Source organism: Megalobrama amblycephala, linkage group LG12 (genome assembly GCF_018812025.1).
Source record: "Megalobrama amblycephala isolate DHTTF-2021 linkage group LG12, ASM1881202v1, whole genome shotgun sequence".
Classification (NCBI taxonomy): Eukaryota; Metazoa; Chordata; class Actinopteri; order Cypriniformes; family Xenocyprididae; genus Megalobrama; species Megalobrama amblycephala.
The window spans coordinates 19,950,434-19,965,610 of NC_063055.1; the positions used below are offsets into that span (position 1 = coordinate 19,950,434).

Below are 15,177 nucleotides of genomic sequence, written 5' to 3' on the forward strand. Positions count from 1 at the left end.
ACAGCAGTGATTTAAATGATTATATTTAAAAAAAAATGAATTGGAGTAGAAATATGATTATGTAATATGTGATTATAAAAAACATCATTGAGTGTAATTTAAGTGTTTGTATATAAATAAATGAATTTTAACCTTCAATATTATAGTAATGTAGTACCAACTGAATCCCACGTGTAGTTTACAGCATTAGTTGAGAAATTATTTTCCTCTAGAAAATTTGCCATGTACTCTATCTGATATACTACATCCAAAATAATCAATATCAAATTGAATTGGAATCGAATCGAATCACAAGGATGTGAATAAAAATCGAATCGAATTATGAAAATTGTGTCAATCCCAACCCTACTCATAATCAGATTACAGTTACTTTTTTATGGTCTATATGATTATATATTATTCACACAATGGCAGCAAATTATTCACAATTGTATTATTTTATAATATTTTGATTGTTTTTATTTTTAAATAATTTCTTCTTTTTAATTGTACATTTTTATGTACAATAAAAATGAATCATTAGCTTTTTATCAACTAACAATCCCCCAGCAGTTTCACGGTTTGGGAAACCCTGACATAATGTGTAGGCTATATGCTTAAAGGGTTAGTTCACCCAAAAATGAAAATTCTGTCATTTATTACTCACCCTCATGCCGTTCCATGAGGGTGAACAATAAATGACAGAATTTTAATTTTTGGGTGAACTAAGCCTTTAATGCATTTTGTGCTGTTGAGAACAAATAATGGAACATTTTCTTTCTTTGTTTTTCTCTTTTACACACACACACACACACACATTATATATAGCCTATATATATAGCAAATACACAACCAAATATAAGTGATATAAGTTATAAGTTAGGTCAAGTAAACTAAAAGTAATCAGAATACATAGAAATCTAGATTATGTTACTACAACTACAATGTTCGTAATAGAATTTGTAATCAGTAACAGACTACAATATGCAAGTAATCTGCCCAGCACTAGATAGATAGATAGATAGATAGATAGATAAGTATATGTATGGAAGAGTGAAAAGTTTAATCAGTCTGCTCATGTGCTGTTTGTAAGATCATTTGAGTCTAAAAAAAAAAGCATTGGCCTCAAACGGAAAATACCCAAACTGAAATTTTCTCTGGAACTCACAGAGATAGGAAATGACTACATCCTCTCTTCATGCAATAAACCACATGTAGAATTAGTATTTGTGTGTTATGCACATTTTTTGGGTTATTGTGTAGGTGTATTATTTTTTACGTATTTTTAAATTTATGATTTTCTAACAAGTAATTAGCATTGTAGTTACTAAATATTGGTCACTGGATCATTATAGGGTGCAAAGGAGCTAAAGGCACACTTTAACCAAAATAGTGTATATAATTGCAGAAACAAAAATGTTTTTATTGAACATTATTGGAGCAACACATTTTGTGGAAAAAGAAATCATAAAAAGTAGATTTTTACCTTTTACCTCACACTCAGGATAAAGGCCCTCACTAGTAATACAAACACTTTTTCCAAAGTAACATGTTTTGTGCAATATCTAAGTTGATGCTTATTTAAAATGATCAATTCAGCATTGATCGTATTGTTGTTTTGATAAATAAAATAATTTAATTTACTCTTTTTTTCAATACACAAACATTCTGAAAGCTTCTTACACTTCTTGATAGAGATCACATAATTTAATGTCTTTACAGTAGTAACAATAAATAGGCCTATTTATCAAATGTCAGATGTATGATTCAAGGATTGGTAATCCCCTGAATAATGACATTTTTTACCAGCATTGACATCTCTTTTGGCAAATTACTCAGACCCACCAATAGTATCCGGTGACAGGAAGGAACGCATCCTGTACCAGAGGTAAAGTGCGTAAAATGTATAGTTGTGCAATAGATGTAGTTTTCTCTCTGCATCTTTACTCACTTGAGAGGTGGACTGCACTTTTATTTTAGTAAGCACCTTTGTGAAAACATCGTAGCTGAGAGATTTATTCAACTGTTTCTTTTCAGGTATTTAATGAATCAAACATATCAGATGTTCAGTTTTTAAATGATTATAGCCCGCTAAATAATATAGTGTATTGGTGAATGTTTACTCTACATTTCAGTTTTATGCTTAACAAAGTTTGGTGTAACATTCATGGAAATTAACACACTAAAAAGGGATGACTTTTACTGTTGTTCAGATAAAGTAAAATACAGTGCATCCCGTTTGCATGTTGATATATATATATATAGTAGTACATTTATGCATGCTATTTATATATGTATTATGTTTATTATATTTAATAAATGTAGTATATATGTATTATATTTATATACATATGTTACATTTTTTAAACTTTATATTAATTTATCTATATTAACTCTAGATGCTTTTTTATTATTTTTGATCAAGTTACAAGATCAAGATGGTCAACACAAAAGAAGAAGTTTCAGCCACTGAGCCAGTTTCAGCCACTGAGCAAAGGACAAAATTCATCTGGTCACCAAAGGGGATGATTTTAGCTCTTGAAATTGTAAGTCTGCCCAGAGTTAAAATGTAGCTAATAAAGATTCATATTGCCAAAGTAAATCATTTAAAAATCTAAATGGTTTAAAAATAGACTTTCATTTGATGCTACATTTATTACATGCAAACTGTAGATGATTAATCTTGAACAATTTTGTTTAAAATAAATATGATCTATGTACGTGATCTATCTAATGATATATGTATACTTCTTTTTTTGTTTTAAATTAGGCTCTATGTTTCATCACGATTATTTGTAAAGCAACCTCTCTTCGATGCTACTTGTGGTGCCCCATTGTAGACCTGGTCTGGGCCATTATCATCTTCATCATTTATGGCATGGAACTGCAGATACGGGCATTGCCATGGACGGTAAAATGTCCATACACTGGATACTGGATTCTCTGGATTTCATTTTTTTTTTAACTAATTATTACCTAACCATCCTGTTATAAGTGCATTTCACTTAATGGTTTTTGTTCTCAACCTCTTCCTATTTTATACTGAAAATGAACAAACAAGTCACATGATCTCATTTGCTTGCAGGACTTCTTCAGAGCAATCACAGGCTCACTCACCTTACTAATTACTTCTATTCTCTGCATTAGCTGGGCATTTCCAAGTTCTGGGGAAGTTGCTGGTTCGGTGAGTAAATTAGCAAAGAATATAATACTGTCGATTATAAGATGTAATAAGTATACAAATTATTGATTTTCTTATGTCCTGCTGTGCATTAATTGATCCTTGTGCTTTCACCATTGTTTCTTCAAACCTTTTCCATGCTTAATCTTTCTTTAAGATTTTTGGTTTGCTGGCAGCAGCAGTATTCGGATATGATACTTTTGGCATAATGAAATACATCAAGGAACTGAAAGAGCAGGGGAGGGATATTAGTAAGTATGATGCATCAGCACCAACAGACAAAAATAATCACCTTTAGAGTTAAATGTGAGGGCTTGTGAATGTGTCCTTTTCATATAAAAAAAAAAAAAAAACTAAATAGAACTTAGAATAAATGCTCAGAACTACAGGTCCAAAAGCATCACAGTTTCAACTGCTTTAGCTAGACATTAATGATAAAACAGCTCATCAAAACAAATGTGGAATAACTGCTTTACATGTCTTGTTTTCCTACCCAGATTTCATTTTGATATAAACATTGGAAAAAATGGAATACAACAGGAGCTCATAAGGATTCCACAAATGTTTTTTTTTTTTTTTTTGTCATGTCATGTGTAAATGTAAAAGTCTTTAAAGTTATGTCATTAAAGAGTGCAATTATTAGCCTTTTACATTTTTTCTGTTGGAGATTCATAATATACACAGTAATTTGTCAACCTCATAAACAAAAAAAAAGTGAGATTAACATTTTATTAAAAACCATCTTTCACAAACCATACACAGTATAAAGGTACAAACACAAAAAGTACAAAGAGGTAACAAAAAAAAGTCAAAAATTCACAAAAGTCGTTGAAGCATGTTCCAGAAATGTTTATTCTCCCAAACAACACAACAGTCTATTTCATTTAAAAAGTCCTACAATAATAAAAAAAAAAAACATTTGCAAAGTCAGACATCCAATTTATATAAAAATATTCACAAGAACACAGTAAGACAATGAATACACCTATCAACCCTAAAACTGCTAAGAAAAAGTTTTTTTAAAAAATATATATATATAAATGACAAGTGATTGAAAAGACAGCAACAATACAGTACATCAACACCACAGACTGGAAAGATTGAATTTCAACAACACTGATCATACAACAGATGTTGGTAAGAGAAAAGTCTCCTGGGAAAGATACTATATAATAGTATATTGTCTTGAGTATAGACTGTCTTCACATTATAAAGTGCACTTGAATTACTAGTCACCTCTGTACTGTGTGGGAACTGCAAACTGGTCTCCTCTGGGATGGGCTGGCTGTGTTGTTCGTTGTTCTTCTATTTGTTGTGTTGTAGCTAAACTGTCCCCGGCTTTCACAGTAGACCCAGATGATCCAGTGCAGTTTTGAATGCTATCTCTGAGCTCGGACAGCTGGTGAGAATGGTTAACAAGAGTGCTATTTACATGAGACAAATACCCATCAGAGTGCCTCTCTAGCTCTCCTCGAATTCTCTCTAGGTCATCAGCCAGGTGTGCCAGCCCTCCACACTGACCCTCCACACGGGCAACACGACCCCCGACTTCATTTACTTCTTTCTGGACACCCAGGGCAGTGGAACGGCAGCCCTGGAGCTCTCCGGCCACTCTGCGCCGCAGATCCTGAAGTTCTCCTTTCAGACGGGTCAACTTTCGCTCCCCAGTACCCAGCATAGATGCCTGTCGCCCCACCAGCTGAACCACACCCTTCACTTGTTGCGCAAGCCTTTCTTCTCTCTCTTGCCAGGTGAGGTTGGAATGACCGACCTCTCTGATCACAGAGCCAAGAGACTCTTGCAAGCCACAGAGAGATCTGTTAACAGAGTTCACACTAACTTTCAGTAGGGTCACCTCACCCCGAAGACCTACCTCCTCCTGTTTCTCTGCCAACTGGGCAAGAAGATTATATAGTGTGGCATTGAGGTTATTCAATCTCTCTACTTGTAAATCAAGTTTCCTGTTCAGTTCCTTGTGGTTGTCCTCAATTTTCTCCTCCTTAGTTGCCAAAGGAGCTGCATATCCTGTAAGAACAGGCTGTGGAGCACAAGATGAAGTGCACATGACCTCTATGGATTTAAGCTGTTCCTGTAAATGGTTCAAATCATCCTCGACACTTCTTCTGAGTGATTCTATATCTGTCTCTATTGTGGGCACAGGCTGACCCTCTAGCAAAGTTGGTGCTGTGATATTACCTAGCTCCTCCACTGCAGCCAAGAGACGACTTTCAAGAGCCTTAAGCTTCCCCTCTAAATGCGCCTCCAGGTCGGTGGGCACTCTTTTGTTAATGAATGCTTCCTCTTGATTCAATGCGATATTCATCTTGGATTCCACATAAGCCAGTCGTCCCTCCAACATGCCCTCTATATGGTCCTTGTGTCCACCAAGTTCGGCACGTAGGTGTATTTGGGACTCATTCAAGCCACCCACTGACTGCTCCACAAGAATTAGCCTTTCAGTTAGACCTGATACAGCAATGCAACAACCCTCTTCAGGCTCCAGGTCTTGAAGTTGAGCCTGAAGTTTTTGGAGTTCTGTCCTCAGTCCTACAGCCCTTATGTCTAGGACTTGCTCAATCTGATCTTGTCCATTCAAAAGCTCTTCCTTGCACTGGAGTCGCACCTCTGCCATGCGACCCTCGCATCGGTCCTCAGCACTCTCCACACGTTTTTCAAAGCCATCTAAGATGGCCACCCGAGCTTCACTCATTTTGGACTCCACCATTTTCTCCAGGGTCTTTTGGAAGTTAGTTTGAGTAATATTCACTGACCCATCTGACAGTCTTTGAAGGGTGTTGTTGTGACCCATGACTGCTCCTCTTATCTCTTCCAGCTCAGATGCCTTTGCCAGAAGCTCTGCTCGCAGCTCTGAAACCTTTTCAACCAAATCAACCAAGTTTGGGAACTGTCCCACCACATCTGAACCCTCAATATCTGGTGCACCTCCAGGCAGATCTCCGAAACCCACAGAAGAGTCCCTGGACAGGGAAGGAGCAGCAATAGGGCTAGGTGCTGCAGAAATAAGTGCAGTCAACATCCGGTTGGCATCTTCACGGAGGGAAGCACGCAAGCTGTCCTCCAAACCTGTCACTGTACCACGGAGAGTCTCAAGACCAAGAGAGAGTCGCTGCACATCTTCTTCTATCCTATCCAACCGCTCATCTCCGATAATGTTGTCATCATGATCTGGGAATGAATTATATTTATTTATTTGGGCACACAACGCTTTTAATTGTACAAACAAATGCTGATTCTAAAACAATATACTAGAGTGTGTAACTGCATATAGCTTATTTACCTTGGTTTGTTTCACTACCACCAGAGGGCACCTGTGCATTGGAAACAGGCTCTGTCTCACTGTGCTCTGATATAGAACCTTGGTGATCTGGCTGAGGATCCTGGTAGTCTATGATTGGCTGATTCTCTCCTGGGATTAAATCAAGGCCAAGATCTTGAGGCTCTGGCATGGGTTCAGGATAATCTACTTCCGGTTCTTGGTGGTCTGGATAAGGTACAACTGAGGTATCTTGGGAAGAGGATCCAGTATTAGGGCCTGAGTATCCATTCATGCTATTAGATGGTGCTTGAGGTTGATTCCAGGGGTTTCCATTGAAGTTGGTATTAGGAAATTGTCCTTTAAATGAAGGCACTCGAGCCTTTTGAGAGGGATTTGAACCTTTAAAAGAAGGCACTGGACCCTTTTGTGCAGGCATAGGCCTTTTAAAAGAAGGCATGGGACCCTTCTGTGCAGGCATAGGCCCTTTAAATGGAGGCATAGGACCTTTAAAAGGAGGCATAGGGCCCTTCTGCATAGGCATGAAACCTTTAAAAGGAGGCATAGGACCCTTCTGCATAGGCATGGGACCTTTAAAAGGAGGCATAGGACCCTTCTGCATAGGCCCTTTAAAATGAGGAATAGGACCATTCTGTGCAGGCATTGGTCCTTTGAATAGGGGCCTTGCTTTCATTCCATATACCGCAGTGCAACCAACACCTGCATATCCAGGACAGCACTTCCACTTCAGCTCAGTCAGAGTCTTATAGGCAACTTTATACATAGGCTTGTAGTACGTGCGATACCTGCAAAAACAGACCGGGTGTCAAAATGAGCTAAATCTTTAAGCTAAAGTGTATTTTATTATACAAACATTAATTGCATGTTTGAAAGTTGCACAAATATTAATAGCTGTCTTACTTTATAGTTGGGCATTTCTGACCCCAATCACACTTGTTGTACTCTGCCTTCATGAAGGGAGTCACTCCATCCTGAATAGTGAATGAGACCGTTCTTTCCACAACATAAGCACAGTGGTTCCTGAGAGAAAGTTAGTAAACACAGTAGTTAAAATAACAATAAACAATACGTTTACAGCTATTATTAATCCTGTTTAATATAAATTTTTACATATACATTTTAATATTAAAAATTATATACATTAACATGTTTATGTTTCTACTACTAAAAAATACAAAATAATACAATAACACTAAGCAAAATTAATAAAACCTGTATAGATTATCATTCATTGTTGATGATGATACCAAATACATTAACTAATGTTAAGAGAACCTTGTTATAAAGTGCAACATTCAATTCACTATGAATTCACCAAATTTGAGTAAATTTATGACTGCACTTCAGTGAAAACTAAACAGATTATACCCCACTGTAATGCAAAACTATGTTAACTGAATGTTAACTCAACAGGTATTTCGTGTCTACAGTAGATTCATTTAAGTGGTCATTGGGTCATATGTTCTTAACCACAATCTTAATTTGCACCTCACTGGAATGGAATGAACATTCACATTTTTATCAGCATAGATGCCAGAAAATAGATTAACTACAGCAGTATTGCCTCCCAGATGTGTCTGAAATTATTTAGTAACATTCAATGGCTATTTGGCCATCTGTGCCATCAATTAAGAAGATTAATTTTTTACTCATGGATACTCACTTATGCCTGGCCGTCGGTTTCTCTGAGTTGTACTGTGGATGGGGTCCAGAGTAGAGGCTATATTGGCTTGATGCAGGGTGTAATGCTGCCACAGTCAGAAAAGAACTCCAAAGAAGAAGAAAACAGCGCAAGTTCATCTCCAACAACATGATTTTTTATATATATATTATCAATACTGAAAAAAAAAGAAATAACAGAGGGAAATCCCTCTATTGCCGGAACAAAATAAAACAGAAATCTATGGGTATGGACTTAAAAACTGACATATGCCTTGCTAGTGTCACCTCTGGCCATGTTATTCTTAGTCAACAACAACAAAAAAAATCTCATAAAATAGTGTCTAAAAAGGACACGTGCTCCTGTTGTGGTGGTGATGCTGAGATTCCTGCAGACTGGGACTGAGAGTCCTGGTCACTTCATAAAACACTGGACCACCTCATTTACATAGATCCACCCACTATGCCACCCAACACAAATCACACAAAGGTGCTATTTTTGAGACCTGACCCACACAGTACAACAGTGACATCCAGAAGTTTTGAACTTACTTTAAGTTTAGAGACTTAAAGGTGGATGAATCATAATTATTCGTGTAAGCTAATTACTTAAAAATAAATCAAAACGTACATCAATTATTAGTAAATATCACAAACTGATATTGGTTTAAAAGTTAGCTCTTGCCTTCTGAAATAAACAGGTATATATGCCTGTTGTATTTAGGCTACATTTGACTGCATTGATAATCTGGTTATATAAATGTGTTTTAAAACCCTCAGTCTGATTATTGGCCATTTTCTGAACACTAAATGATACAGAAGCACATGGGTCTGTACATAAGCTAAGAAAACATATGGACTCACTAGCTGTAGGCTGCAGTCACATGCTCACACAAACACGAACACAGGCCATGTGGAACAAATACAGTTTTACTCAGATAAACACTGGGAGTCAGACTGTAAATATTAACGATTACTTGACAATAGCAAAATAGCTCTAATTAAAAATATACAATGTGAAAGAGATTCTTTCCTGTTGACCATGTTTGTCTCATATAGGATTAATTGCAAAGCTGAACAAACGAACAATCATTGAAGTTACCGCTCCTTTCTCTTTATTGCTACAACATCTGTCCACAGTACCTGTATCATGGCTGTCACTATGGTCGAGGTGGTGGTTGTGTTGCAGTCCTTGAACTACAGGTCTGGAAAAAGTGAGAATTCCAAACACTCTTTACTACTCATAGACCTTAATTGTGCACAGCCCCAAAAAAGTCACCTATCATACATCGCCAGCAAACAAACACACCACCTCAAACCTCCCTTCTAAAAAACCACAAAGGCAAAACACACTATGGCTTTGTTTGCTAGCTAATTAGCCACCGCAACTAATGTTTACCCTGTTTCCAAGGGCTGTGCTGCTCTAATGTGGAGGGTCAGGATTCTGTACAAACAGGCTCCTATTTTCACATTTCCAAATTTGCAAAAGCCCTGCTAATGTGGTCATACAGGTCTGAAATAAAGAAATCTGTCTCTATTGTGTATGTAAATCACTGTTAGGATGATCTGAAAACTGTAAAGAATATTAAGTTAACAAAAGGACTGATAATTCATATTTTTATAAGCAATGTTTATGAAACATTCAAACATGTGGGTGTTTCTCCAACTATGGTTCACAAGTAATAAATAAATTTACATTAATTGAGATCTTTTTCTTTGTCATCACAAAATTATTTTTGTTACTAGGTCAGTTCATTAAAATAAGCCAATGCAACTTAATTATTGTACATTTTGTAACAAATTCAAATTTATTTAACTGTGTGTCTTCCACTTAAATATCTAAAACAGAAGTTAACTTAACGCATGTGTGTTGGGATTGTCTGGGGGATTTATAGTTTCCAGAATGCTTTTCATGGGACTGAATGGGGAGATTAAATGCATTATTTTATGTTTGTTTTTTGTTTTTAACAAAGTTGTCAGTGTTTAATTTTCTGTAAGATTCAAAGTCTGGGTTTGGGACAAGGGAAAAATGCTAAACTCTATGCATAAGTAAATTTGAAGTGAAAAGTAAAAATAAATTAAAGGTGCAAGCAGCGATGAAAGGGCCCTCACACCTGGTGGCTTTAGGAAATCAGTGAATAGTGGGTGACATGCATGTAGGCATATAAATACAGGAGAAATATGGCAAAGCCATTTCGACGTGCCACACTTCCTGCTGCCAACAGGTGGCGCTTTGACTATAACTGAATATTGCCATGTAGATGTTTTCAGGCCAGGACTATTATCAAACGTGAAGTTTGGAGCAAATCAGAGATTGCATGCCTGAGTTACAATAACTTACTGTTTCGTGGTGTTAATCGCATATTTTAGCACTTAGTCAAATGTTGCATGATTTAAAAGTGTTTCTAGCATATTTGGTACTTCATGGCATATACAGTTGTGTATCTGGAAGTGAATTACAGTGTAAAGCATGCCATTTCCTGTTGCCAGCAGGTGGCACTATGAATAACTTAATATTGGCATATAGATGTCTTTAGGCCAGGATTCTTATCACACATGTGACGTTTGGGCCAGATCAGACATTGTATGCCTGAGTTACTACAGCTTCCTCTCTCGTGGTGAAACATCAGACTTTGTCAGGCCGCCACGGACACGCTCTTCAGTGAAAACTCAAGATCTTTGCAAGTTAACGTTGCTAAGGCCTTAAGATTAGACTGACAACATATGATGTTGATCTGATTAAATCTCTATGAGGAGTTAATCAGTGTAAAACATGTCATTTCCTGTTGCCCACATGTTGCACTATGACTGTAACTGAATATTGGCATGTAGATGTCTTCAGGTCAGGACTCTAATAAAACATGTGAAGTTTGTGGCAGATCAGACATTGTATGCCTGAGTTACAACAACTTCCTGTTTCATGACAAAACGTCGCATTTTTGTCACTTTTTTGTAGGTATTGGGCTGTTACATGTGTCTACTGAATTTCATACCTGTACGTGAAACGTAGCACGAAGGGCACTTATCAAACCATTTTGCCACACCTAATTCTGAATCCCATATCAGACGTAAATTTTCACCACTTCTGATGCGTGTGCAAAGTTTCATGAGTTTTTGAGCATGTTTAGGTCCTCAAAAATGCGATTCATTTTGGAAAAGAAGAATAATTGACTGAGGAATTACAATATCAGTGCTCGGGCCCTAATGAAGACATGGAGAAAAGTTTCCAAGACAGATGTGACATTCATATAAAAAGAAAATCATTTTAAATCTGTAAATGAAAAAAAAAAAGTTGAAGAGACACCAGTTATATTCTCTGATTAGATTTGAATATACAATATAATAGCAAAATCCCATGACAAAGCTAGTTCTATGTTCCTCATATCACACTTTCTTCTCAACAAATAAGGCAATTTCAGCTCAGATGTCATGCTGTGTCATAACAAAATAAATGGTTTACTTTTTATAATGACCATCTGACTGCACATTATCCTTTAAAAATGTACATTTATGGCATGTGGTCTTTTTTAAAGACCACATGCCATAGCTCTGGCTTGTTTCAATTTCAAATGACTTTCTAAAGAAATGGCTCCCTAAAGTTAAGTATGTGTGTCTGTGTGTCACCTCCCTCATGTTATTCACCAACTGACAAAACATGCACAGTATGTTGTTGGCACTGGCTTTCCACTACCACACCGGGCACACATACACCATTCTTTACAACCACCTCCACCCAGGAAGTCCACAGGATATGACATCACAATGAACCAGCTGTTCAGGCCTCAAAATTTCATAATGCTGTTCTGTATTCAGTAGTGGGCAGAACCTGCATTCATCAGGGGTAATGATGTGTTACACCTCAAGTAGGGTGGGGCCCTTTTTCATCTCAATCACAATTTGCACCCTGTAGCTGAAACTACTGAATGATTTAAAGAGAGCAAAACATGGTAAATAGGCTATGGGGTGTGTGTGAGGTCAAATCTTCATTATAAGGGGAAAGAAACCATAAGAAGAAGTTTAAGAATGGCCTTTGACATGGGTAAAGATGCATTATTTCTGTCTCACTCTCTAGCTTTTTTCTGTTGCCTTTGTTTGTAAAAGAAAAAAAAAAAAAAAAAAAATAGCACCAACCATCCACATTCAACTCCTGATGGTGAAATCAGTAAAGTCAACTGTGTGTTTGTCTGTTATGTTTGGTGTGAAGTGTGGCTGGTGCCTGCCTGGCACATTTCCACTACACAGTAACTTACGGAAAAGACTGAGAATGTTTGTTCTTTTACTGATCTTCTTTTAATACCTAATTTTATATTATAACATAGTCACTGACAACAGCGAGAAGCAAATGAAAAGGGAATGCTACAGTAAAGAGAGCTAAATTGTCAAAACTTGGCACCACATTCCATCAGCGATGCTACTTGACATTCATGCATGTAGTCACTACTCAAGGTTGTTGAGGGGATAAATGTGTAGTACACCACTTTGTTTATTCCCAATAACTCCCTCCTTAGTGTCCTTCACACATGCTGTATTAACACAATATTGAATAATTGTATCACTTCTGATGACAGAAGTTTTTAAAGTCATGTTCAGGGCCATCACTTGAACTCCCAGGGTCCAGAACAAGTTTTTATAAATGGAACCCCCATGGTCCAGTAAGTAGGCTATAATGCCCAATCCCACAAACATAACACTTTGCAGAATGCCCAGTTTCTTTAGTCAAGTACTCATTAAATACACTTCAGATGTGTGTGCGTCACATGACTTTCATGTCTACTTTTATCTAAATGACCTGTCACTACCCATATGCAAATTAGCCATGGTTTTACCACTACTAGGTACTACTACTACTACTACTACAAAAAAAAAGAAAAAAGAAAAAAAAAATACACATGGTTACTATAGCTAAACCATTGTAACCACAAATGAATCATGGTTTTGCTACACTAACCATAGTTTAACCTTGGTATGTATTTGTAGTACAATTTTGGTTATGCAAATGGTAATCAATCTGCCAAAAGCAAACAAACAACAAAAACATGGTTACTACACTTTTACTATAATAAAACCATGGTTAATTTTCTCAAGGTAAATTCTGATTGTTTTAAACAAGTTTCCCCCAATACAAATGATGGACTACAAGTTTTTTTGTTTTTTTTAAAGTATTTTTTGAGAGATTTTATTAGGCTGATGCTTACGGAAGAGGATTAGGGCCAAGCAATAATAAAAAATTAAAACCATCTCGAGATTAAAGTTGTTAAATTTCGAGAAAAGTCGAAATAAAATGTTGAGAATAAACTCATTAAATTACGAGAAAAAACTCGTTAAATTTCGAGAAAAAAAGTCGAGATAAAATGTTGAGAATAAATTCGTTAAATTACGAGAAAAACCTCTTTAAATTTCGAGAAAAAAGTCGAGATAAAATGTTGAGAATAAACTCGTTAAATTACGAGAAAAAAACCCCGTTAAATTTCAAGAAAAAAGTTGAGATAAAATGTTGAGAATAAACTCGTTAAATTATGACTTTATTCTCAACATTTTATCTCGACTTTTTTCTCGAAATTTAACGAGTTTTTTTCTCATAATTTAACGAATTTGTTCCCGTAATTTAACGACTTTTTTCTCGTAATTTAATGACTTTATTCTCAACATTTTATCTCAACTTTTTTCTCGAAATTTAACAACATTTTTCTCGTAATTTAATGAGTTTATTCTCAACATTTTATTTCGACTTTTTTCTCGAAATTTAACAACTTTAATCTCGAGATGGTTTTAATTTTTTATTATTGCTTGGCCCTAATCCTCTTCCGTAGATGCTCAATTTTTTTGTCATTTTAACATTAGGATATTTAATGTGGTGTGAAGGCTGCAAACAACACATTGATGTCGAAACGCACGTGGATGGTTTTCGACGTAATTTCAGAGTATGCAGGCTAGCATATTCAGTAAAAAACTTACTTCTCGACGATGATGAAGTGCGTAAAGTCCTTTGTGTTTACTTGGATGTTGACCTATGAAATGCAAACAACAACCATGAATATAATTTACTTGGGTGTAGTTAAACATGACATAGTTTAACGACGAAGAACAGCTTACAGTTTTCCGCCATTTTTAAACTTTTCAAATCTGACTGATCTTCGCTCTCGAGGTCGAGATGCATCGGCGCTGCGCAGACCGATCGGCGTATGACATCAAAGTACCGCGAGAGAGTTTGGAAAGCATACGAATCGTTATGCTTTTGAATCGCTCTCGCGGTACTTTGATGTCACGCCGATCAGTCTGCGTAGCGCCGATGCATCTCGAACAAGCCTATCATCAACTGGCTGCACCAGTTTTCTTTTTTTTACAGTCTATGGGCTGCACACACTGCAGAATCTCAGCAGATGCAGTCAGCTCCTGTCATGAGTCATGACGCGGATATTGTAATTCCGATTTAAGCATACTACTGGACGTACTTTGCATAAGTACGCATATTGGGACCGGGTTCTCTGCTTAGGACCACACACAGAGAGCAGCTGAATTCAGTCAGGTCACTCAGGTGAGGTCTTGTTGAAGATATGCTGAGAGGATTGAGGTGAAATGCCTCCCTCTAGCGTTTAATGTGCAAGGACAAAATATCCCGCATTTTTGAGGGGTTTGTTTGCAAACCGTTTCAGAAACCTTAGTAGCAAAGGCTATAATGCGGGCATCAACTCATGAAGTCAATAAAGGTAACAATAGAATTATATTTAACAGTTTTCGGACCTTTGTTGAAATATTATATGATGGGCCACAGAAATTCATCCCCATAATGTGCTTGTTGAACTCCACAGACTAATTACAGGCTTTGCCTGCTGCCAGTGGGACGTGAGAGAGAATCAGACGACAGTTTCTCACGAAACACCCTTTTGGTGACAAATATATTCAAGACATAACCTTATTACACCAGGCTAGCAGGTTTCCAGATCAATTACACATTTTTAATTAGGCTACATTTTAAAAATGTTTAGATTTAAGAGGCAATAAAGCCGGGTTTTGTTGCGTGCATTAAATAATATAATTATTTATGCTATTTAGGCAATTTTTT

General features: G+C 36.6%; 2 protein-coding genes across 6 annotated transcripts; one reads left to right on the forward strand and one right to left on the reverse strand.

The window, feature by feature from the left end:
* The first annotated feature begins 1,797 nt into the window (after positions 1-1,797).
* On the forward strand, positions 1,798-3,810 carry plp2a (proteolipid protein 2a). 3 transcript variants are annotated; one of them, XM_048209500.1, is made up of 7 exons: positions 1,823-1,867; positions 1,960-2,016; positions 2,405-2,525; positions 2,750-2,890; positions 3,065-3,163; positions 3,318-3,411; positions 3,658-3,810. In XM_048209500.1, exons 3-7 carry the CDS (start codon positions 2,418-2,420, stop codon positions 3,672-3,674), a joined length of 459 nt encoding a protein of 152 aa, XP_048065457.1. In that variant the 5' UTR covers positions 1,823-1,867; positions 1,960-2,016; positions 2,405-2,417; the 3' UTR covers positions 3,675-3,810. The 3 variants fall into 3 exon arrangements, with proteins under 3 accessions (XP_048065459.1, XP_048065457.1, XP_048065458.1); XM_048209502.1 differs by lacking the exon at positions 1,960-2,016 and having other exon boundaries at positions 1,798-1,867; XM_048209501.1 differs by lacking the exon at positions 1,823-1,867 and having other exon boundaries at positions 1,874-2,016; positions 2,379-2,525.
* A 184-nt stretch (positions 3,811-3,994) lies between these two features.
* Positions 3,995-14,697, reverse strand: emilin3a (elastin microfibril interfacer 3a). Of its 3 annotated transcripts, none has more exons than XM_048209496.1 (6): positions 14,567-14,697; positions 14,070-14,122; positions 8,119-8,223; positions 7,356-7,475; positions 6,459-7,240; positions 3,995-6,346 (listed from the first exon to the last, which is right to left on the reverse strand). In XM_048209496.1, exons 4-6 carry the CDS (start codon positions 7,406-7,408, stop codon positions 4,389-4,391), a joined length of 2,793 nt encoding a protein of 930 aa, XP_048065453.1. In that variant the 5' UTR covers positions 7,409-7,475; positions 8,119-8,223; positions 14,070-14,122; positions 14,567-14,697; the 3' UTR covers positions 3,995-4,388. The 3 variants fall into 3 exon arrangements, with proteins under 3 accessions (XP_048065453.1, XP_048065452.1, XP_048065451.1); XM_048209495.1 differs by lacking the exon at positions 14,567-14,697 and adding an exon at positions 14,208-14,343; XM_048209494.1 differs by lacking the exons at positions 14,070-14,122; positions 14,567-14,697 and having other exon boundaries at positions 8,119-8,267.
* Between the last annotated feature and the right edge of the window lie 480 nt (positions 14,698-15,177).